The sequence below is a fragment of the Cherax quadricarinatus genome, chromosome 50, assembly GCF_038502225.1.
Source record: "Cherax quadricarinatus isolate ZL_2023a chromosome 50, ASM3850222v1, whole genome shotgun sequence".
NCBI classification, from domain to species: Eukaryota; Metazoa; Arthropoda; class Malacostraca; order Decapoda; family Parastacidae; genus Cherax; species Cherax quadricarinatus.
The window spans coordinates 21,286,035-21,310,204 of record NC_091341.1 but is presented as its reverse complement, the minus strand read 5'-3'; the positions used below and the strand labels follow the sequence as shown (position 1 = coordinate 21,310,204).

Here is a 24,170-nt window from a genome sequence, read left to right as displayed (position 1 = left end):
AATAAACCTCTGTCAAGGTTCTTGAAAGTAGTTCCAAGTTCCCTGACTAATCTGATGACTAGCTAATCTAATCTGATAAAAGTGGTTTAATACCTGACGGTAAAGTTATGCTGATGCCAAGTACTTTTGGTAATATATTTTGTGTTATGTTTACTCCAATATTTGTTTCTTTGTGTGTTGTGTGCTGTAACTCCTTCCAGGCAGCGTTTGTCTCTTCCATTCCAGCCACATGGAGGATCACAGGAGAGCGTGTGTTGTGGGGCTCTTGGGAAGAGTGAAGATAGCAATGACACCATTAAGGGAGACTGTTATAGTAGTATATTTATGCACAAAGACGGAACCCAGCCTGATACGTCTGCCTGTCGCCTGGTCTGGATTCTGAGGCCTGCGGCTAGCGTGGGCGGTTCAAGACACCTGACACAGCGTGATGTACAGAGAGATGCTACATGTAAATGGTATCGGCACATAATGTATATACCACACAAGTATTACACCACTGGTACGTGTGGTGTTTAGCAATGTATGTGTTAACACTACCAGACATGATTCACGAAATCGTAATAACACGATTGCAAATAAACCAAAGTACGGGTGAGTTTAAACCCATGGCGAATGAGTCGTAAAACTTCAGGCCAGCTGACCTAATGGCTTACGCACTGGCCTTGAGTTTCGCGACTCTCTCTCCATGGGTTCAAACCCCACCCACACCGTGGTTTGTTTACCAGACGCTAACACTTTACCAGACACTATGTAAGAGGCTGGCGTGTTGATACTCAGGCCTTGTTTAATGCAGCTCTCAACCTCGCTCTAGCCACCGTTCACACTAGCTACGAGAGTTATCGTGGCAAGGTGACTAACCAACAAGTCCTGAAAGGTAGACACTGCACGAGATGCAAAAGATGGCACGCAAGACACAACGAAATCAATAACATCTTTCCACAGTCCAGTGACACACACACACACACACACACACACACACACACACACACACACACACACACACACACACACACACAAAGTAGCGACCAGTGAAGGGGCGGGACAAGGAGCTATGACTCGACCCCTGCAACTACAACTAGGTGAGAACCGAGTACACACACATGGCAAGGAGCTGTGAATCGACCCCCCTGCAACCACAAATAGGCGAGTACACACACACACACACACACACACCGTGTGTACCAACAGCATGAACACATACAAATATACTGACAAGTAAGGTCAAGATAGTTCCAACGATTTTCAATATGCTGGTGCGCATGCGCATACTCTAAGATATACCACATTGTTATGTGTATGCGAACCAGGAACCATAACATGCATTAACATCGTGGCAGCAAGTGTGGACACCGTGGCAGCAAGTGTTGGCACTGTAGAATGCGTGGCACACGTCATTGTAGTAAAAATCGACTGGTAAATGAGACTATAATTCACAGACCTTCATTACCATAATCAAAGCAGCTGCTGGCACTACCCCCTCACTACCCATGACTCTCCTATCCGTGGACCAATGTCTCTTCCTCACAACCACCCCAGGTCTCATGGCACTCCCCACACTCTCCCCAGGACCCATGGCACTCCCCACACCCTCCCCAGGACCCATGGCACTCCCCACACCCTCCCCAGGACTCATGGCACTCCCCACACCCTCCCCAGGACCTATGGCACTCCCCACACCCTCCCCAGGACCCATGGCACTCCCCACACCCTCCCCAGGACCGATGGCCCTCCCTCCCTGGGATAGGAGGCCCGCTCACCTCCTCCCCAATAACCCACCAAGGCAGCAGGACTTACCCCCTCCTCTGTAATAACCCTAGGGAACCTAGCTCTTCCCCCCCACCCCGATAACCAGAGTGAACCTGGCTCTTCCCCCCTCCCCGATAACCAGAGTGAACCTGGCTCTTCCCCCTCCTCCCCGTCAGGATGGCGCCATGATAAGTCAGTAATCGAACTGCGTTAAACCACAACAGTAATTTTAAGTCAATACTGGGCCAATATTAAGTCAATAATGTTAACCCAACAGTACGTTATCTGATTACAGTAATATATTATGTGAACACAGTGGTAAGTTACTACAATAAAACAACGTAACCTGGAAGTAAGCTCTCTCAATCTATAAGATTTACAAAGAACTACCATGTGCAAGATAATTCAACGCTCATGTCAAGATTACGTTGCGTGCGTTCATGCCACTGTTATTGGTGAAGCGCACACACACACACACACACACACACACACACACACACACACACACACACACATACACACACACACACACTCCAATATGTATTATACAATCACCTGAAGTTTACACAATTCCAATAATACATGAATAAATCATGTACAGACCCCCGAGTATCTTTGATATTCAATAATACACTGTTTTACCAACACACATTTTAAACAATTGAATAAACAATTCAGAAACAAAATGGCACAAAAAGAAAGAAAAACGGCATGAATATATATATATATATATAATATATATATATATATATATATATATATATATATATATATATATATATATAACTAAACTTGCTAATTATTTTAAATATGATAAACTCTGTTTTTTTGACAAAGGCTGTTGAAAAAGTTCATCAAAAATTAAACAGGTCAAGCTATTAAGGCCTTTTGTGTTATTTATTTTTAAGCACATTTTGAATTGTATTTACAAAAAAATGCACTATATAGAGGAGATTTTGTCTAACAAAAAGCTTTGTCAAAATATTTCCAGAGACTATCCTTGAACACTGTACGTAGTGAATATCAATGTTCACTGTTATTGTTTCCTTGAACACTGTACGTAGTAAATATCAATGTTCACTGTTATTGTTTCCTTGAACACTGTACGTAGTGAATATCAATGTTCACTGTTATTGTTTCCTTGAACACTGTACGTAGTAAATATCAATGTTCACTGTTATTGTTTCCTTGAACACTGTACGTAGTGAATATCAATGTTCACTGTTATTGTTTCCTTGAACACTGTACGTAGTGAATATCAATGTTCACTGTTATTGTTTCCTTGAACACTGTACGTAGTAAATATCAATGTTCACTGTTATTGTTTCCTTGAACACTGTACGTAGTGAATATCAATGTTCACTGTTATTGTTTCCTTGAACACTGTACGTAGTGAATATCAATGTTCACTGTTATTGTTTCCTTGAACACTGTACGTAGGGAATATCAATGTTCACTGTTATTGTTTCCTTGAACACTGTACGTAGTGAATATCAATGTTTACTGTTATTGTTTCCTTGAACACTGTACGTAGTGAATATCAATGTTCACTGTTATTGTTTCCTTGAACACTGTACGTAGTGAATATCAATGTTATTGTTTCCTTGAACACTGTACGTAGTGAATATCAATGTTCACTGTTACTGTTTCCTTGAACACTGTACGTAGTGAATATCAATGTTCACTGTTATTGTTTCCTTGAACACTGTACGTAGTAAATATCAATGTTCACTGTTATTGTTTCCTTGAACACTGTACGTAGTGAATATCAATGTTCACTGTTATTGTTTCCTTGAACACTGTACGTAGTGAATATCAATGTTCACTGTTATTGTTTCCTTGAACACTGTACGTAGTGAATATCAATGTTCACTGTTATTGTTTCCTTGAACACTGTACGTAGTGAATATCAATGTTATTGTTTCCTTGAACACTGTACGTAGTGAATATCAATGTTATTGTTTCCTTGAACACTGTACGTAGTGAATATCAATGTTCACTGTTATTGTTTCCTTGAACACTGTACGTAGTGAATATCAATGTTCACTGTTGTTTCCTTGAACACTGTACGTAGTAAATATCAATGTTCACTGTTATTGTTTTCTTGAACACTGTACGTAGTGAATATCAATGTTCACTGTTATTGTTTCCTTGAACACTGTACGTAGTGAATATCAATGTTCACTGTTATTGTTTCCTTGAACACTGTACGTAGTGAATATCAATGTTATTGTTTCCTTGAACACTGTACGTAGTGAATATCAATGTTATTGTTTCCTTGAACACTGTACGTAGTGAATATCAATGTTCACTGTTATTGTTTCCTTGAACACTGTACGTAGTGAATATCAATGTTCACTGTTACTGCTGAGTGAAGATCAGTTCTCCTTCACATCCCCATGAATAAAAAAAACCTACCATTCTCAAGACAGCCACTACGTGGGCACCTTGCCAAATTGCATATATTTTCCGAAGCGCCGCTCTAACCCATCCCTCTGCGGTTACAAGCCTACTAACACACTACATTATCATCCTGATACTACAGAAAAACAGCTTCAATAGAAGGAATTGTAAAATGTATTATAATTAATGTAAATATAGTTAGGTGATTGATTTAGAGTGGCGATAAGGAAGTTGTAGCACAAGTTATAACTTGTTGCAGGAGGTCAGTGTGTGTCAGGATGTGAGCAAAACTGTATCAGGGTGTGAGCAAGTAATTACTGTATCAGGGTGTGAGCAACTAATTACTGCATCAGGGTGTGAGCAAGTAATTACTATAGTCAACATGGGACTTACAATGCACGTGGTGCCTACTACTATTATCATTTACTGTATTTTCCAATATATAAGATGCATTTTTTCACAGTCTTGGGAAACCAGCGTGCGCCTTGCATAATCAAGGTCAAGGGTAGGCTTTGGGTTACGGTTTAACACTTGTTTACTAACGTTACAACTACCTGGAAACATCGTCTTAAACATCCTTTATGCTTGAAAATACGGTATGCCTTTGATATACCTTTGAAGAATTTCGAGAGTATATCTACTCTCTGAGCCCGGCCATAGGCCAGGCTCGTCTGGTGCCCGCCTGGTCAACCAGGCTGTTGCTGCTGGAGGCCCGCTGCCCCACATATCCATCACAGCCTGGTTGATCTGGCACCTGGTGAAGATACTTGGCTGTTTCCTCTTGAAGGCTTCAACACTTGTTCCAGCAATGTTTCTGATGTCTTCTGGTAAGATGTTGAAGAATCTGGGACCCCGGATGTTGATACAGTGTTCCCTTATTGTCCCCACCGCACCCCTGCTCCTCACTGGGTTTATTTTACACTTCCTCCCATATCTCTCACTCCAGTATGTTATGGCAGTGTGCAGATTTGGGACCAATCTCTCTAGTACCTTCCAGGTATATATTATCATGTACCTCTCTCTCCTCCGCTCCAATGAGTACATGTTCAAGACTTGCAGGCGTTCCCAGTAGTTCAGGTGCTTTACTGGCTCAATGTGAGCCGTAAACGATCTCTGTATTTGTTCCAGCTCCGATATTTCTCCTGCCCTGAACGAGGCCGTCAGCACTGAGCAATATTCTAAGTGAGGGAGCACTAGCGATTTGAAGTGTCATCATCGGCATTGTTTCCCTTGTTTTGAAAGTTCTCAATACCCACCCCGTCATCTTCCTGGCTGTCGTGATCTTTGCCTTATTATGGTCTTTAAAAGAAAGGTCCGCTGACATAATTATTCCTAGGTCTTTCACGTGTTCCTTACGTTCTATTTGGTGACCCTCTTGAGTTTTGTATATAGTGCTCCTTTTGAGTTCTTCATTCTTTCCGTACCTAAGCAGCTGGAACTTATCACCATTGAACGTCATGTTGTTCTCCACTGCCCGCTGGAAAACCCTGTTTATGTCTTACTGTACTTTTTCAGTGTCCTCTACCGTACTGACTTTCATGCTTATTTTAGTGTCATCTGCAAATGATGATACAAAAGTGTGCCGGGTGTTTTTGTCTATGTCTGCTATGAGGATGAGGAACAGCAGAGGTGCCAGGACAGTGCCTTGGGGCACTGAGCTTTTGACCTCGCTGATGCTGGATCTTGCCCTGTTCACTACTACTTTTTGTGTTCTGTGTTATGAAACCGAAAATCCATCTGCCTACCTTCCCCGTAATGCCCATGGCCTTCATTTTGTGCGGTACTAACTCATTAGTATTACTGCTGATATACATGACCACAGGTCAGTGTTCACAGAGCAACGACTCAACCCACCTCAACACGCTACATCCAAACTGTCTACAGAGAACGCTAATGAAGAACACACACAAATGTCCCAACACGCTTTTATTGTGAAAACGTTCACTGTGCGAAACGTGGCCATAATAAACGCCCCTTCTGCTTCTCTCTCTTTTCTTCACTACTTGACACAACTAACATCAATCATAATTAATATCAGGTCTGCCGCTGTGGCAAGAATCTTTCTGCACCTCCAAAACCATCATTATCTGCTCACCCAAGCTGCGACCACCGATATTTATTGATACTCGTAAATTCAGAGAGTTTCCATTAGAGAAGGTCAGGTAATTCATGGTTCCTGTCTCACACACCTGGTACTATCAAGGCAGTACTTGCACAGGTATCCTATATAAACCTTCATAGACATAAAAGAGCTTTAGTCAACAACGAGGCAATTCATGTGGCTCCACATACAATATGAGAAGAGTGAGACTAAGCTACTTGTCTACGCTAAGTGCGAGGAAATAGCAACAATATTCAGAATATTTCATCGAGTAGACAAAAGCAGACTGATACGAGGACCAGATCTTAACGTCACAAGGACGTTATGAAGTACTTTTGCAGCCTCAGGATGGTAGGTAAGTGGAATAAACTGGATAGGAAGTTGTGAAGACAAACTCCCGATACAATTTTAGAAGCAGGCACAATGTGGATGAAGAGGCCTAACTGCAGTAATACTAGCGGCTGAAGATGATAATGAGTAACTAGGAGTTTAAACCCAAGTGCCGTTTTACACACACACACACAGCGAAAAGGCAGGGCCAAGAGCTGTGAATCGACTTCTGCAACCACAAATAGGCAAGTACAAACAGATAAATACATATACACACCAGGCCGTTACCCCTTGCGCGTGACAAAAACTCTATCGAGCATAATCTTCCCCAGTAATATTATATTTACACACGATTACATGTGCAGATAATTAAGGTAACTCGTGAAATGAACCCGACAGTTCTGACAAAACCTTAAGACATTTAAGAAAATTAATACCACTCTAGATTGGTAATAAAACTAATCCATATTAACTTAAATTAGAAAGGTCAAGTTCAAGTATCCACCACTTGTATCGCTGTGATGTCATCCATTTAATTTAAAACCACCAGTTGCTGTATAAGAAAAACTGACTGGTATGTAAGATGCTTTGCGCTATGATTTTAAATTCATACAAAAAATACTGAAATTATTATAAATATCTACAGAACATACATTCAGCGTCAATAAGGTTAGTGTACCGTCCGACATAGTCGTATTCACGGTCCGCTCCGGATTGGTCCGCCAGGGCGATGATTCCCGGAATCGACTACAGACTACAGGTCCTTCAGCAAACAAAGAGACAAGGCAAATAGGTAAGAAAAATAAATAGTTCGTAGGCCCCTAGAAGACCCACAATGGTTAAGTACTCTTGTGACTATTAGACAAAATTAACAATCACAGAAAACCAACAATAGTTAAGTTCTCCTGCGACTATTAATGAAAATTAACAGATATTAACTTACAAAACAATAGCAGTTTATCAGTCCGTTAGAAACGACTTTTGAGGAATACATTTCAGTGACTTGTTAGTGTTGTTGAAGAGCACAGAATATTCTAGGCTGAATAAACAGTGTTATCTCCCTCGATCAACAAACAAGTAGCCAGAAGGTTGTGTACTATACTGTACCGATTAAGAAAATAGGGTAAGTGCAGAATAAAATCCCACGGGGTTCAACTTATCAAGGGAACTAAAGCTTTGGTCAAACCAAGGCTTATTCTTAATAACTATAAACACCACTGTTATAAAATCTACAGAAAGGAAAACCTCGCTCGGTAGGAAGTGTGTATCGATGTTCATACATTCAAAAGAATTATTTCATAACACACATTTATAATTGTATACGCCAGTGTCAAACTCCACAAACTTTCCCCGTCCATTAGGAGTGTATACACACACACTGACCCTGGCGTAGGGCGTCACCCTTCAAAAACACCATGCATCATGCTTTGAAATAACTTATAACGCTCATCAAAATCGTAATTACCCATATTTATAAATTATAATAATAATAATAATAATAATAATAATAATAATAATAATTATATATATATATATATGTATATATATATATATATATATATATATATATATATATATATATATATATATATATATATATATATATATATATATTATATATTAATACACACTACGTATTCAACTGCGTGGAATACTGAAGAGAAGTCTAAAACAGAATACACGAGACCACCCTCGCGTAAGTTGTACAAGAAAATAGAAAACCAAATCATAATAGAAAACGTCGGTGAATGAGCTCACTCAGGAGAGACTAAACACACTTTTAAAGTCTCCATGTTACTGGATCCTGCTTGGGATTACCACAAACTATATGTGAGCAAGTGATGCTCTCAGTCACAGCTTTCACTAAAGAGCCTTACATAACTTGTTTTGTGACATAACCCGGTATTATTAATTCTTCCCAGACAACTCAATACGAGTTATTTGAGTTTAACCTTAGGGAGTTATACTTCTAGCAATAATTATCATCCGTTATACTTGGACAAATATTAAAATATAATCAAACAGACTTTATTGTTGATATTGAGGAATATATTAAGTAACAATCATTTATGTGAAAGCGTGGCTTATGAAAATATTTCACAACCCACACCCGTGAACACCTCACTACGGTTCAAAAACATAGGTAAGCTCAATTACTGGAGAAGTTTGGGTTGAGTAGCAGCGGTGGCAGTACCAGTAACATATTGAACCTTATCCCAAAGTGTGTTGGGTTCTGGCAAGTAAAAAGGTGCATGTGGATAAAGGATAAGCAAACTCTGTAGAAGGCATTCAACACTCTAATACAGGAAGGTCAGTGGATCCAAGAGAAGGACGTGTAGAAAGGTGCAGGGCGCAATACTGCCACGCAGGTGTGTTCTATCGGCCACTGAGCTCGGCAGCGTCAGTAATGAGGATGTGGCAAGAAAGACATATACAGCAGCAGATGAAGCAACAGCACTGAAAAGGCCGCTAGCGAAAATTTTCCTTAAGAAGTTGCACCTGTCTATCGTCATCAACTAGTCACAACATTACCACAGAGCCAAAGCAAATCATCAGCATGTCAACTATCAACACTTGTCACTCAATAACGTATCTTCTGCTTTAGGTTACAAATGAAAACAGTCGCATGAATGACTCTTTGAATTGGCTGTTTACATTCAGGTTTTTGTTTTTTCATACAGTATGTGGAAACAAAGAACCCACCTGGACCCACAACACAAAAGGTGTAAACCATCTTAGTAATAAGTGATTGTCTTTTCTCAAAATAGGCCGAAACCTATAGCTGTGGTTGCCCGTAGATACTTAATGGGCACGTAAGTCTTCTAACAATATGTTCATTTTTCTACTATAATCTACGTTGTCCATAATTATGAGCTGTGCTCAGATCTCCTCAAAGATTTGTTAAGTTATATCATGAATTAAGGAAAGATCCTGGACTTCACCTTACGAAACACACAAAGCAAATGTGATAGTAATTATGGACACGGTAGATTATAGTGGAAAAATGAACATCTTATTAGAAGACGGAGGAACTTACGTGCCAGTGTACACGTCAGTGTATATACGCTGGGCGGTTAACTCTTATTTTAGGGATAAGATTATTTATGACTATTAGTGAACAGATGACAGGCAGCGTTCATGACCACTGCGTAGTTAATAGTCAATGCAACAATAAGAAATAGTAATATACTGTACTTATGACAACTACTGTTTTGGCTCCATGTGGGTTCCTTTATAACAAATGACCAGCTTTCACTACAGCTCTTTTTCTGGACAGAATATAAAGTAAAAGTAGGAGAGTGCAACATCTCAGTCAAGGGTTTCGACGCTGATGAGTTAGTGTAACATTGTGAGTAGCTGAGAGGTGCACAAGCGACCTGGGGAAAGTGTGAAGGTACGTCTGCCTTCAAACATGGCGTAGAGGAGTGCCTCACCTGAGCACCTGTGGTAAGGAAAACTGACGGACGAGAGGCGGGTGTGAGCGGCGGCATCTCAGCGTGGGCGTGCTTGGTTTCTGCATGACCTGTCGTGTGAGAGACGGGTTGTCAAGCAGTCGCCACTAATCTACAACATTCTCTAAGCCCCGTCCTATACATTTAGCAGGGTCCTCCAAGAGCTTCTTGCGTCAACACTTGCATACGAGCAGTGGGAGTTCCCACCTCTCAACAAGTGGCCAGACAATATTGCAGCACATATGACCACTAAATAAAATTAGAACCAGAGATGATACACGCAGCAGAGAAGCAACAAAGATGATTATGGGAGTGTAAAATATGTCACGTTTCATATTCGGTGCCACACATGAGGAAACTAATGATTAGTCATGAGAGAAAGCTTAGCGATATGGAGCGTCCCACGGCTCATTACACTGCCATTATCAGTTTTAGTAATTTAAACGTTTTATTTATTAAAAAAAAAATATAGAAAACAGTATGCTGCAGCTGAGGCATATTAAGCAATAGTCTACGGAATATCTCACCCGTGTTTCACTATCAAAACTGTTTGTCTTGTTGCTCGGGGCATCAGTACAGCAGAGTAATAATAATACAATAAGGGTAACACAGACGAACTAATAAACAAATAAGATGTAAATAAAGAAAATAAACCGATATTACATAAAATAGATTAACAAGCTGATACTTACTAAGGCAGACCCCAGTGAAGGAGAGTACTTACAGGTTGTGTGTGTGCCTTAGTAACGTGGGCGGCGTGGAGTGTGCTGGAGTGGTAGTGTGGGCGTGCGGGCGGGCAGGAGAGGAACCTCGGGAGGTAGTGCCTGGCTCCTCACCACCACCAACACGACGAGCTGTGCCACCTGCATCACAATAAGAGTTCATGTCATCTAGCATAATATGCATGTTATCTAGTATAATATGCATGTTAACTAGCATAATATGCATGTCATCTAGCATAATATGCATGTTAACTAGCATAATATGCATGTTAACTAGTATAATATGCATGTTATCTAGTATATTATGCATGTTAACTAGTATATTATGCATGTTATCTAGTATATTATGCATGTTAACTAGTATATTATGCATGTTATCTAGTATATTATGCATGTTAACTAGTATATTATGCATGTTATCTAGTATATTATGCATGTTATCTAGTATATTATGCATGTTAACTAGCATAATATGCATGTTAACTAGCATAATATGCATGTTAACTAGCATAATATGCATGTTAACTAGTATAATATGCATGTTATCTAGTATATTATGCATGTTAACTAGTATAATATGCATGTTAACTAGTATATTATGCATGTTATCTAGTATATTATGCATGTTAACTAGTATAATATGCATGTTATCTAGTATATTATGCATGTTAACTAGTATATTATGCATGTTATCTAGTATATTATGCATGTTATCTAGTATATTATGCATGTTATCTAGTATATTATGCATGTTATCTAGTATATTATGCATGTTATCTAGTATATTATGCATGTTAACTAGTATAATATGCATGTTAACTAGCATAATATGCATGTTAACTAGTATAATATGCATGTTATCTAGTATATTATGCATGTTATCTAGTATATTATGCATGTTATCTAGTATATTATGCATGTTAACTAGTATAATATGCATGTTAACTAGCATAATATGCATGTTAACTAGTATAATATGCATGTTATCTAGTATATTATGCATGTTATCTAGTATATTATGCATGTTATCTAGTATATTATGCATGTTATCTAGTATAATATGCATGTTATCTAGTATATTATGCATGTTATCTAGTATATTATGCATGTTATCTAGTATATTATGCATGTTATCTAGTATATTATGCATGTTATCTAGTATAATATGCATGTTATCTAGTATATTATGCATGTTATCTAGTATATTATGCATGTTATCTAGTATATTATGCATGTTATCTAGTATATTATGCATGTTATCTAGTATATTATGCATGTTATCTAGTATATTATGCATGTTATCTAGTATAATATGCATGTTATCTAGTATATTATGCATGTTATCTAGTATATTATGCATGTTATCTAGTATATTATGCATGTTATCTAGTATAATATGCATGTTATCTAGTATAATATGCATGTTATCTAGTATAATATGCATGTTATCTAGTATAATATGCATGTTATCTAGTATAATATGCATGTTATCTAGTATAATAAGCATGTTATCTAGTATAATATGCATGTTATCTAGTATAATATGCATGTTATCTAGTATAATAAGCATGTTATCTAGTATAATATGCATGTTATCTAGTATAATATGCATGTTATCTAGTATAATAAGCATGTTATCTAGTATAATAAGCATGTTATCTAGTATAATATGCATGTTATCTAGTATAATATGCATGTTATCTAGTATAATAAGCATGTTATCTAGTATAATAAGCATGTTATCTAGTATAATAAGCATGTTATCTAGTATAATAAGCATGTTATCTAGTATAATAAGCATGTTATCTAGTATAATATGCATGTTATCTAGTATAATATGCATGTTATCTAGTATAATAAGCATGTTATCTAGTATAATATGCATGTTATCTAGTATAATAAGCATGTTATCTAGTATAATATGCATGTTATCTAGTATATTATGCATGTTATCTAGTATATTATGCATGTTATCTAGTATAATATGCATGTTATCTAGCATAATAAGCATGTTATCTAGCATAATAAGCATGTTATCTAGTATAATATGCATGTTATCTAGCATAATAAGCATGTTATCTAGCATAATAAGCATGTTATCTAGTATAATATGCATGTTATCTAGCATAATAAGCATGTTATCTAGCATAATAAGCATGTTATCTAGCATAATAAGCATGTTATCTAGTATAATAAGCATGTTATCTAGTATAATATGCATGTTATCTAGCATAATAAGCATGTTATCTAGTATAATAAGCATGTTATCTAGTATAATAAGCATGTTATCTAGTATAATATGCATGTTATCTAGCATAATAAGCATGTTATCTAGCATAATAAGCATGTTATCTAGTATAATATGCATGTTATCTAGCATAATAAGCATGTTATCTAGCATAATAAGCATGTTATCTAGTATAATAAGCATGTTATCTAGCATAATAAGCATGTTATCTAGCATAATAAGCATGTTATCTAGTATAATAAGCATGTTATCTAGCATAATAAGCATGTTATCTAGTATAATAAGCATGTTATCTAGCATAATAAGCATGTTATCTAGCATAATAAGCATGTTATCTAGTATAATAAGCATGTTATCTAGCATAATAAGCATGTTATCTAGTATAATAAGCATGTTATCTAGCATAATAAGCATGTTATCTAGTATAATATGCATGTTATCTAGCATAATAAGCATGTTATCTAGCATAATAAGCATGTTATCTAGTATAATATGCATGTTATCTAGCATAATAAGCATGTTATCTAGCATAATAAGCATGTTATCTAGCATAATAAGCATGTTATCTAGTATAATAAGCATGTTATCTAGTATAATATGCATGTTATCTAGCATAATAAGCATGTTATCTAGCATAATAAGCATGTTATCTAGTATAATAAGCATGTTATCTAGTATAATATGCATGTTATCTAGTATAATATGCATGTTATCTAGCATAATAAGCATGTTATCTAGTATAATATGCATGTTATCTAGCATAATAAGCATGTTATCTAGCATAATAAGCATGTTATCTAGTATAATAAGCATGTTATCTAGTATAATATGCATGTTATCTAGTATAATAAGCATGTTATCTAGCATAATAAGCATGTTATCTAGTATAATATGCATGTTATCTAGCATAATAAGCATGTTATCTAGCATAATAAGCATGTTATCTAGTATAATAAGCATGTTATCTAGCATAATAAGCATGTTATCTAGTATAATATGCATGTTATCTAGCATAATAAGCATGTTATCTAGCATAATAAGCATGTTATCTAGTATAATATGCATGTTATCTAGCATAATAAGCATGTTATCTAGTATAATATGCATGTTATCTAGCATAATAAGCATGTTATCTAGCATAATAAGCATGTTATCTAGTATAATAAGCATGTTATCTAGTATAATATGCATGTTATCTAGTATAATAAGCATGTTATCTAGCATAATAAGCATGTTATCTAGTATAATATGCATGTTATCTAGCATAATAAGCATGTTATCTAGCATAATAAGCATGTTATCTAGTATAATAAGCATGTTATCTAGCATAATAAGCATGTTATCTAGTATAATATGCATGTTATCTAGCATAATAAGCATGTTATCTAGCATAATAAGCATGTTATCTAGTATAATATGCATGTTATCTAGCATAATAAGCATGTTATCTAGCATAATAAGCATGTTATCTAGCATAATAAGCATGTTATCTAGTATAATAAGCATGTTATCTAGTATAATATGCATGTTATCTAGCATAATAAGCATGTTATCTAGCATAATAAGCATGTTATCTAGCATAATAAGCATGTTATCTAGTATAATAAGCATGTTATCTAGTATAATATGCATGTTATCTAGTATAATAAGCATGTTATCTAGCATAATAAGCATGTTATCTAGTATAATATGCATGTTATCTAGCATAATAAGCATGTTATCTAGTATAATAAGCATGTTATCTAGTATAATAAGCATGTTATCTAGTATAATAAGCATGTTATCTAGTATAATATGCATGTTATCTAGTATAATAAGCATGTTATCTAGCATAATAAGCATGTTATCTAGTATAATATGCATGTTATCTAGCATAATAAGCATGTTATCTAGTATAATAAGCATGTTATCTAGTATAATAAGCATGTTATCTAGTATAATATGCATGTTATCTAGCATAATAAGCATGTTATCTAGTATAATAAGCATGTTATCTAGTATAATAAGCATGTTATCTAGTATAATAAGCATGTTATCTAGTATAATAAGCATGTTATCTAGTATAATAAGCATGTTATCTAGCATAATAAGCATGTTATCTAGCATAATAAGCATGTTATCTAGTATAATAAGCATGTTATCTAGCATAATAAGCATGTTATCTAGCATAATAAGCATGTTATCTAGCATAATAAGCATGTTATCTAGTATAATAAGCATGTTATCTAGCATAATAAGCATGTTATCTAGCATAATAAGCATGTTATCTAGCATAATAAGCATGTTATCTAGTATAATAAGCATGTTATCTAGCATAATAAGCATGTTATCTAGCATAATAAGCATGTTATCTAGCATAATAAGCATGTTATCTAGTATAATATGCATGTTATCTAGCATAATAAGCATGTTATCTAGCATAATAAGCATGTTATCTAGTATAATATGCATGTTATCTAGCATAATAAGCATGTTATCTAGTATAATAAGCATGTTATCTAGCATAATAAGCATGTTATCTAGTATAATAAGCATGTTATGGTAACGAGGAGAATGCTATAGCGGAAGAATATTTTGATATATCTGTTACTGTCTTTGTAATTATATTGTAAACACAACCCAACGGTACAATATTGTAAACAACGGTACAATATTGTAAACAACTGTACAATATTGTAAACAACGGTACAATATTGTAAACAACTGTACAATATTGTAAACAACGGTACAATATTGTAAACAACTGTACAATATTGTAAACAACGGTACAATATTGTAAACAACGGTACAATATTGTAAACAACGGTACAATATTGTAAACAACGGTACAATATTGTAAACAACGGTACAATATTGTAAACAACGGTACAATATTGTAAACAACGGTACAATATTGTAAACAACGGTACAATATTGTAAACAACGGTACAATATTGTAAACAACGGTACAATATTGTAAACAACGGTACAATATTGTAAACAACGGTACAATATTGTAAACAACGGTACAATATTGTAAACAACGGTACAATATTGTAAACAAGGGTACAATATTGTAAACAACGGTACAATATTGTAAACAACGGTACAATATTGTAAACAACGGTACAATATTGTAAACAACTGTACAATACTGTAAACATAACTGTACAATATCAACACAGTATCTTGATAATTATGCAATAACCTGGAAATAATGAACAAATTATCAGTTAATCATCACAGAAGATAGTAATGATTAATTTGAATTCCCTGTAACATGTCTCCAGGATCGTCCTGCCACAGATGGTATAAAGTTAATAATGGGAATAAATACTTGCGCCATCAGGGAGGATTACAAGAGAACCTTGACAGACTGCAGGAGCGGCCAGATAGGCGGTTTTGTATCTGAACTCCAGCAAGTGCAAGATGAAGAAAATCGAAGAAGACCAGATACGGAATACAGACTAGGTGGTGGAGGATAAAGATAATATTGCTGAAAATGGTATAAAATGTCGACAAGCTGGAAAGTAAGACACATGTGCAACAGTTGGGTGTCTTTACTGATGAAACGTTTCGCCTACACAGTAAGCTTCTTCAGTCAAATACAAATAAAGATGATATAATCTGATCATAAACCTGGAGAGGTGGTCAGTCCCTCAGGCTGAGGGACTGACCACCTCAAATACTATTCATGAAGAAAGAGAAAGAGATCCAGGGGTAAACATAACCTCGAGCATATCACCAGAGGCGGAGAATAACCAACAGTAGCAGTTGTATATGTCTAATAAAGTTTAGAACGGCATTCAGGAACGTCAACAAAAGTCTGGATATTTTATATAAAGATATCAAACAGCTCAGAGATCATTAAACACCAGCATCATCTGACTGAACATTAAAGTTTATTATGAGATTAGTCTCAGAGGAAGAATAATTTCCTCCAAAAACTAAATGAACTAAATTTTACAACACAAAGAAGACAAAAGAACCATGGGAGAACATATGATGTACAAGATACTTGATACAAGACAATCATGAATCAGTGCATGTTAGAGGACTTCGTCAGTCTGAAGCGGGCTAGAAAGTGCAGTAGAAAAAGTGGTCTGCCTACCTGTTGTCGATACAGAAAGTTATTGTCTTGGCAGCACAGTCCCGTTCCAGGCCTCCTGGTGGAAGGCATGATCAATAAAGTTGTTGGTGCTAGCACCACAGCACGGATAATTAAATACCGACGAGGTTATCAGGTACCGACTTGAAGAGAGACATTGTTTCTTATTCACTTATTTATACCGCATTTATAGATGGAAATGTTTGCAAGTATTGGAGCAACATTTGTATTTACTTAGATTATGACATTTCTGTAAATAGTCACATCATTCTCTAGTAGCTATGATTAATGGGATCCGTGTGGACCATTTCATTTGATTTTATATACACTCCATACAATGTTTTAAAGAGTAGGTATGATAGAGCTCAAGAGCCCAGAAGTTGTGAGTGTGTATGAGAGAAATGAGAGACCAGAAGAGAGATGCGAGATGAGGAGCGAGACGGTAACCCTCACAGCAGCAACGTTGGTTACACTCTGAGTATACCTGCTGCAGGAGCCAGACATGGAACTTTTAAAACATAAAAAGATCATTGGGAGCAAAAGGTCAGTGAGCGCTACATGCAATGAAAGATTCCATACTTACATGTTCACTAGACCCCCCCCCCCGCTGTGCTGTAATTCAAACCTAAAACTCCACATCATTTACACAACAGAGGCCAGAGAATGTTACTATGATAAGGGAGAGACAACTTCCACTGAACCTATGATATATATATATATATATATATATATATATATATATATATATATATATATATATATATATATATATATATATATATATATATAAGGCCGGGCACTGGGAATAGAAAAACTATTGGAAACCTAATTGTGGTTGCAGGGCTCGAGTCATAGCTCCTGGCTTCCTGTGTGTGTGTGTGTGTGTGTGTGTGTGTGTGTGTGTGTGTGTGTGTGTGTGTGTGTGTGTGTGTGTGTGTGTGTGTAAACATGTAAGTGAATTATATAAAAGCTAACATGATCATCGTTACAAGTTAATGGCACAGGTGAGCCACAGGGCTGTCAGGAAGTACTTTTCTAGTCTCAGAGTGGTCAGGAAGTGAAATGATCCCGGCGAAGCGGAGGGATTTGGTATGTAGTAACCGAGAGATGGGGAGGCCAGGAAACAAGACTCGACCCCTGCAACCACGAAAAAGGCGAGTACAAAGAGGTGAGCAGGCTCACACAGGCAGGGACGAGTACGAAGTGAACACACGCGAGCACGCACGCACGCACGCACACACACACACACACACACACACACACACACACACACACACACACACACACACACACACACACACACACACACAGGCAAATCTTGTGTCACAAACCTTCTGGAGTTGTATAACAAAGTTACAGAAGTGCGACACGAGAGAGACGGGTGGGTTGATTGCATTTTCTTGGACTGCAAGAAGGCCCAATTCCTCACAAGAGACTAGTGCAGAAACTAGAGGATCAGGCGCGTATAACAGGAAGGGCACTGCAATGGATCAGAGAATACCTGACAGGGAGGCAACGAGTCATGGTACGTGATGAGGTATCACAGTGGGCGCCTGTGACGAGCGGGGTCCCACAGGGGTCGGTCCTAGGACCAGTGCTATTTCTGGTATATGTGAATGACATGATGAAAGGGATAGACTCAGAAGTGTCCCTGTTCGCAGATGATGTGAAGTTAATGAGGAGAATTAATCAGATAAGGACCAGGCAGGACTTCAGAGAGACCTGGACAGGCTGGACACATGGTCCAGCAACTGGCTTCTTGAATTCAACCCTGCCAAGTGCAAAGTCATGAAGATCGGAGAAGGGCAAAGAAGACCGCAGACAGAGTATAGACTAGGTGGCCAAGGACTGCAAACCTCGCTCAAGGAGAAAGATCTTGGGGTGACCATAACACCGATCATGTCTCCGGAGGCACACATCAACCAGATAACTGCTGCAGCATACGGGCGCCTGGCAAACCTGAGAATAGCGTTCCGATACCTTAGTAAGGAATCGTTCAAGACACTGTACATCAGGCCCATACTGGAGTATGCAGCTCCAGTTTGGAACCCACACCTGGGCAAACACGTCAAGAAATTAGAGAAAGTGCAAAGGTTTGCAACAAGTCTAGTTCCGGAGCTCAGGGGTATGTCCTACGAAGAAAGGTTGAGGGAAATCGGACTGACGACATTGGAGGACAGGGGGGTCAGAGGAGACATGATAATGACATACAAGATACTGCGTGGAATAGATAAGGTAGACAGAGACAGGTTGTTCCAGAGAGGGGCCACAGAAACAAGGGGCCACAACTGGAAGCTAAAGACTCAGACGAGTCATAGGGATGTTAGGAAGTATTTCTTCAGTCACAGAGTCGTCAGAAAGTGGAATAGCCTAACAAGTGATACAGTGGAGGCAGGAACCATACATAGCTTTAAGACGAGGTATGAGAAAGCTCTGGAAGCAGAGAGAGAGAGGACCTAGTAGCGATCAGTGAAGAGGCGGGGCCAGGAGCTGTGTATCGACCCCTGTAACCACAATTAGGCGAGTACAATTAGGCGAGTACAATTAGGCGAGTACAAAGAGGCAGCATTCAGTGAGTTACGTGGACTTGAGCCGCGATCTGTAAGAGAACATTGTGATAGTTGTAGTTGGTGGTGCGTGCGTGAGGTGAACACTACAGCCATGATAAACACTGACATTTGTTGTTGGTCTCTAGGGCCCTCTGGGCCCGTCAGTGAAGCTGGCACTTCTGCTACACGGACCAGGGAAAGTGGACCAACATAAATTCCGTTCCAATATTACTTTTAACTTCCACATTACGCAAACTTTAATTTACACGAACATTTTCTATACATTTTTAATATATTCCCGCCAAGTCTATTTTCGGAGAGGCTTTTTAAATTTTCAATTCTATTTTTTTAATGCAAGGAGTTTTTTTATTTGTATATTGTGAATGGTTTATTCAAATTTAAATCACGTCAGAGAGAATATATATAATTCTTTTTTAGATGGTTTGTGGTTGACTGACTGCTGACATTCTCCATGTCTGGTTGGTTGCTTGACCGCTGACATTCTCCATGTCTGGTTGGTTGACTGACTGCTGACATTCTCCATGTCTGGTTGGTTGCTTGACCGCTGACATTCTCCATGTCTGGTTGGTTGACTGACTGCTGACATTCTCCATGTCTGGTTGGTTGACTGACTGCTGACATTCTCCATGTCTGGTTGGTTGACTGACTGCTGACATTCTCCATGTCTGGTTGGTTGACTGACCGCTGACATTCTCCATGTCTGGTTGGTTGACTGACTGCTGACATTCTCCATGTCTGGTTGGTTGCTTGACCGCTGACATTCTCCATGTCTGGTTGGTTGACTGACTGCTGACATTCTCCATGTCTGGTTGGTTGACTGACTGCTGACATTCTCCATGCCTGGTTGGTTGCTTGACCGCTGACATTCTCCATGTCTGGTTGGTTGACTGACTGCTGACATTCTCCATGTCTGGTTGGTTGACTGACTGCTGACATTCTCCATGTCTGGTTGGTTGACTGACTGCTGACATTCTCCATGTCTGGTTGGTTGACTGACTGCTGACATTCTCCATGTCTGGTTGGTTGACTGACTGCTGACATTCTCCATGTCTGGTTGGTTGCTTGACCGCTGACATTCTCCATGCCTGGTTAGTTGCTTAACTGCTGACATTCTACATGCCTGGCGGTAGACTACCTGTAATTTTCACCCGTATGGCCAGCCTCAACACCAGGCCTTCAATCAGGCTGTTGGTGCTGGCAGCACACAGTCCAACATAGGCACCACAGACCAACTGATCACGAAGTAATCTGAAGGTAACCAGGAGGCTGCAATTCCTCTTATGTACGGTGCTGACGCTGCGTTATTTCTGGCCGAAACTTACTTTCATAGGGAATGATTTAGATGTGTCAGATTTGGGATCGAGTCTTTTAGAATTTCCCAGGTGTACATTATAGTGTATCTTCCTCGCCTACGTTCCAAGGAGCATATTTATATCGATGGACTTCAAACGTTCCCAAGAATTTAGGTACTCACTTATTTGTGGTTGCAGGGGTCGAGTTCTAGCCTCACCTCTTCGCTAACCATTACTAGGTCCACTCTCTCCCTGCTCCAAGAGCTTTATCGTTCCTCTTCTTGACTGAATTTGTGGGAGTGGTGAAGGATCTCTGCACGTTCTCCAAGTCTGCAGTTTCGTCTGCCTTAAACAGAGCTGTTCCAGTACAGCAGCATTCCAACCCACAGAAAACACCTGATTTGAAGATTATCATCATTGGCATGACGTTTCTTGTTTTGAAGGTTCTAGTTATCCAGCTTGTCATTTTCCTTGCCGTTGTGAAAAAGAAGAGGGGGTACTGACCAAGTCATGCATCACAGAGGAGGTACTGACCAAGTCATGCATCACAACAGAGGAGGTACTGACCAAGTCATGTATCACAGAGGAGGTACTGACGAAGTCATGCATCGCAGAGGAGGTACTGACCAAGTCATGCATCACAGAGGAGGTACTGACCAAGTCATGCATCACAACAGAGGAGGTACTGACCAAGTCATGCATCACAGAGGAGGTACTGACCAAGTCATGCATCGCAGAGGAGGTACTGACCAAGTCATGTATCACAGAGGAGGTACTGACCAAGTCATGTATCACAGAGGAGGTACTGACCAAGTCATGTATCACAGAGGGGGTACTGACCAAGTCATGTATCACAGAGGGGGTACTGACCAAGTCATGCATCACAGAGGAGGTACTGACCAAGTCATGTATCACAGAGGGGGTACTGACCAAGTCATGCATCACAGAGGGGGTACTGACCAAGTCATGCATCACAGAGGGGGTACTGACCAAGTCATGCATCACAGAGGAGGTACTGACCAAGTCATGTATCACAGAGGGGGTACTGACCAAGTCATGCATCACAGAGGGGGTACTGACCAAGTCATGCATCACAGAGGGGGTACTGACCAAGTCATGCATCACAGAGGAGGTACTGACCAAGTCATGCATCACAACAGAGGAGGTACTGACCAATATCATGCATCACAGAGGGGGTACTGACCAAGTCATGCATCACAACAGATGAGGTACTGACCAAGTCATGCATCACAGAGGAGGTACTGACCAAGTCATGCATCACACAGAGGAGGTACTGACCAAGTCATGCATCACAGAGGAGGTACTGACCAAGTCATGCATCACACAGAGGAGGTACTGACCAAGTCATGCATCACAGAGGGGGTACTGACCAAGTCATGCATCACACAGAGGAGGTACTGACCAAGTCATGCATCACACAGAGGAGGTACTGACCAAGTCATGCATCACAGAGGAGGTACTGACGAAGTCATGCATCGCAGAGGAGGTACTGACCAAGTCATGCATCACACAGAGGAGGTACTGACCAAGTCATGCATCACAGAGGAGGTACTGACGAAGTCATGCATCGCAGAGGAGGTACTGACCAAGTCATGCATCACACAGAGGAGGTACTGACCAAGTCATGCATCACAGAGGAGGTACTGACGAAGTCATGCATCGCAGAGGAGGTACTGACCAAGTCATGCATCACACAGAGGAGGTACTGACCAAGTCATGCATCACACAGAGGAGGTACTGACCAAGTCATGCATCACAGAGGAGGTACTGACGAAGTCATGCATCGCAGAGGAGGTACTGACCAAGTCATGCATCACACAGAGGAGGTACTGACCAAGTCATGCATCACAGAGGAGGTACTGACGAAGTCATGCATCGCAGAGGAGGTACTGACCAAGTCATGCATCACAGAGGGGGTACTGACCAAGTCATGCATCACACAGAGGAGGTACTGACCAAGTCATGCATCACAGAGGAGGTACTGACCAAGTCATGCATCACACAGAGGAGGTACTGACCAAGTCATGCATCACAGAGGGGGTACTGACCAAGTCATGCATCACACAGAGGAGGTACTGACCAAGTCATGCATCACAGAGGAGGTACTGACCAAGTCATGCATCACACAGAGGAGGTACTGACCAAGTCATGCATCACAGAGGAGGTACTGACCAAGTCATGCATCACACAGAGGAGGTACTGACCAAGTCATGCATCACAGAGGGGGTACTAACCTAGTTATGCATCACACACAGAGGGTACTAACCTAGTCATGCATCACACACAGAGGGTACTAACCTAGTCATGCATCACACACAGAGGGTACTAACCTAGTTATGCATCACACACAGAGGGTACTAACCTAGTTATGCATCACACACAGAGGGTACTAACCTAGTCATGCATCACACACAGAGGGTACTAACCTAGTCATGCATCACACACAGAGGGTACTAACCTAGTTATGCATCACACACAGAGGGTACTAACCTAGTCATGCATCACACACAGAGGGTACTAACCTAGTTATGCATCACACACACAGGGTACTAACCTAGTTATGCATCACACACAGAGGGTACTAACCTAGTCATGCATCACACACAGAGGGTACTAACCTAGTTATGCATCACACACAGAGGGTACTAACCTAGTCATGCATCACACACAGAGGGTACTAACCTAGTCATGCATCACACACAGAGGGTACTAACCTAGTTATGCATCACACACAGAGGGTACTAACCTAGTCATGCATCACACACAGAGGGTACTAACCTAGTCATGCATCACACACAGAGGGTACTAACCTAGTTATGCATCACACACAGAGGGTACTAACCTAGTCATGCATCACACACAGAGGGTACTAACCTAGTTATGCATCACACACAGAGGGTACTAACCTAGTTATGCATCACACACAGAGGGTACTAACCTAGTCATGCATCACACACAGAGGGTACTAACCTAGTCATGCATCACACACACAGGGTACTAACCTAGTTATGCATCACACACAGAGGGTACTAACCTAGTTATGCATCACACACAGAGGGTACTAACCTAGTCATGCATCACACACAGAGGGTACTAACCTAGTCATGCATCACACACAGAGGGTACTAACCTAGTTATGCATCACACACAGAGGGTACTAACCTAGTTATGCATCACACACAGAGGGTACTAACCTAG

At 39.1% G+C, this 24,170-nt stretch overlaps 1 protein-coding gene across 5 annotated transcripts in view; it reads right to left on the bottom strand.

The window, feature by feature from the left end:
* The window catches only part of Dmtn (transmembrane and coiled-coil domain 2 protein Dmtn), a 346,336-nt gene that overhangs the window by 134,798 nt on the left and 187,368 nt on the right, over nucleotides 1-24,170 (bottom strand). For 4 of the 5 annotated variants that reach the window (XM_053786004.2, XM_053786007.2, XM_053786005.1 and 1 more), the window contains exon 3: nucleotides 10,757-10,895. In XM_053786004.2, the coding sequence (XP_053641979.1) occupies nucleotides 10,757-10,895 (139 nt within the window). Of the gene's footprint in view, nucleotides 1-10,014; nucleotides 10,104-10,756; nucleotides 10,896-24,170 lie in introns of those variants that run through there. The other variant, XM_053786011.2, reaches the window with a different exon arrangement.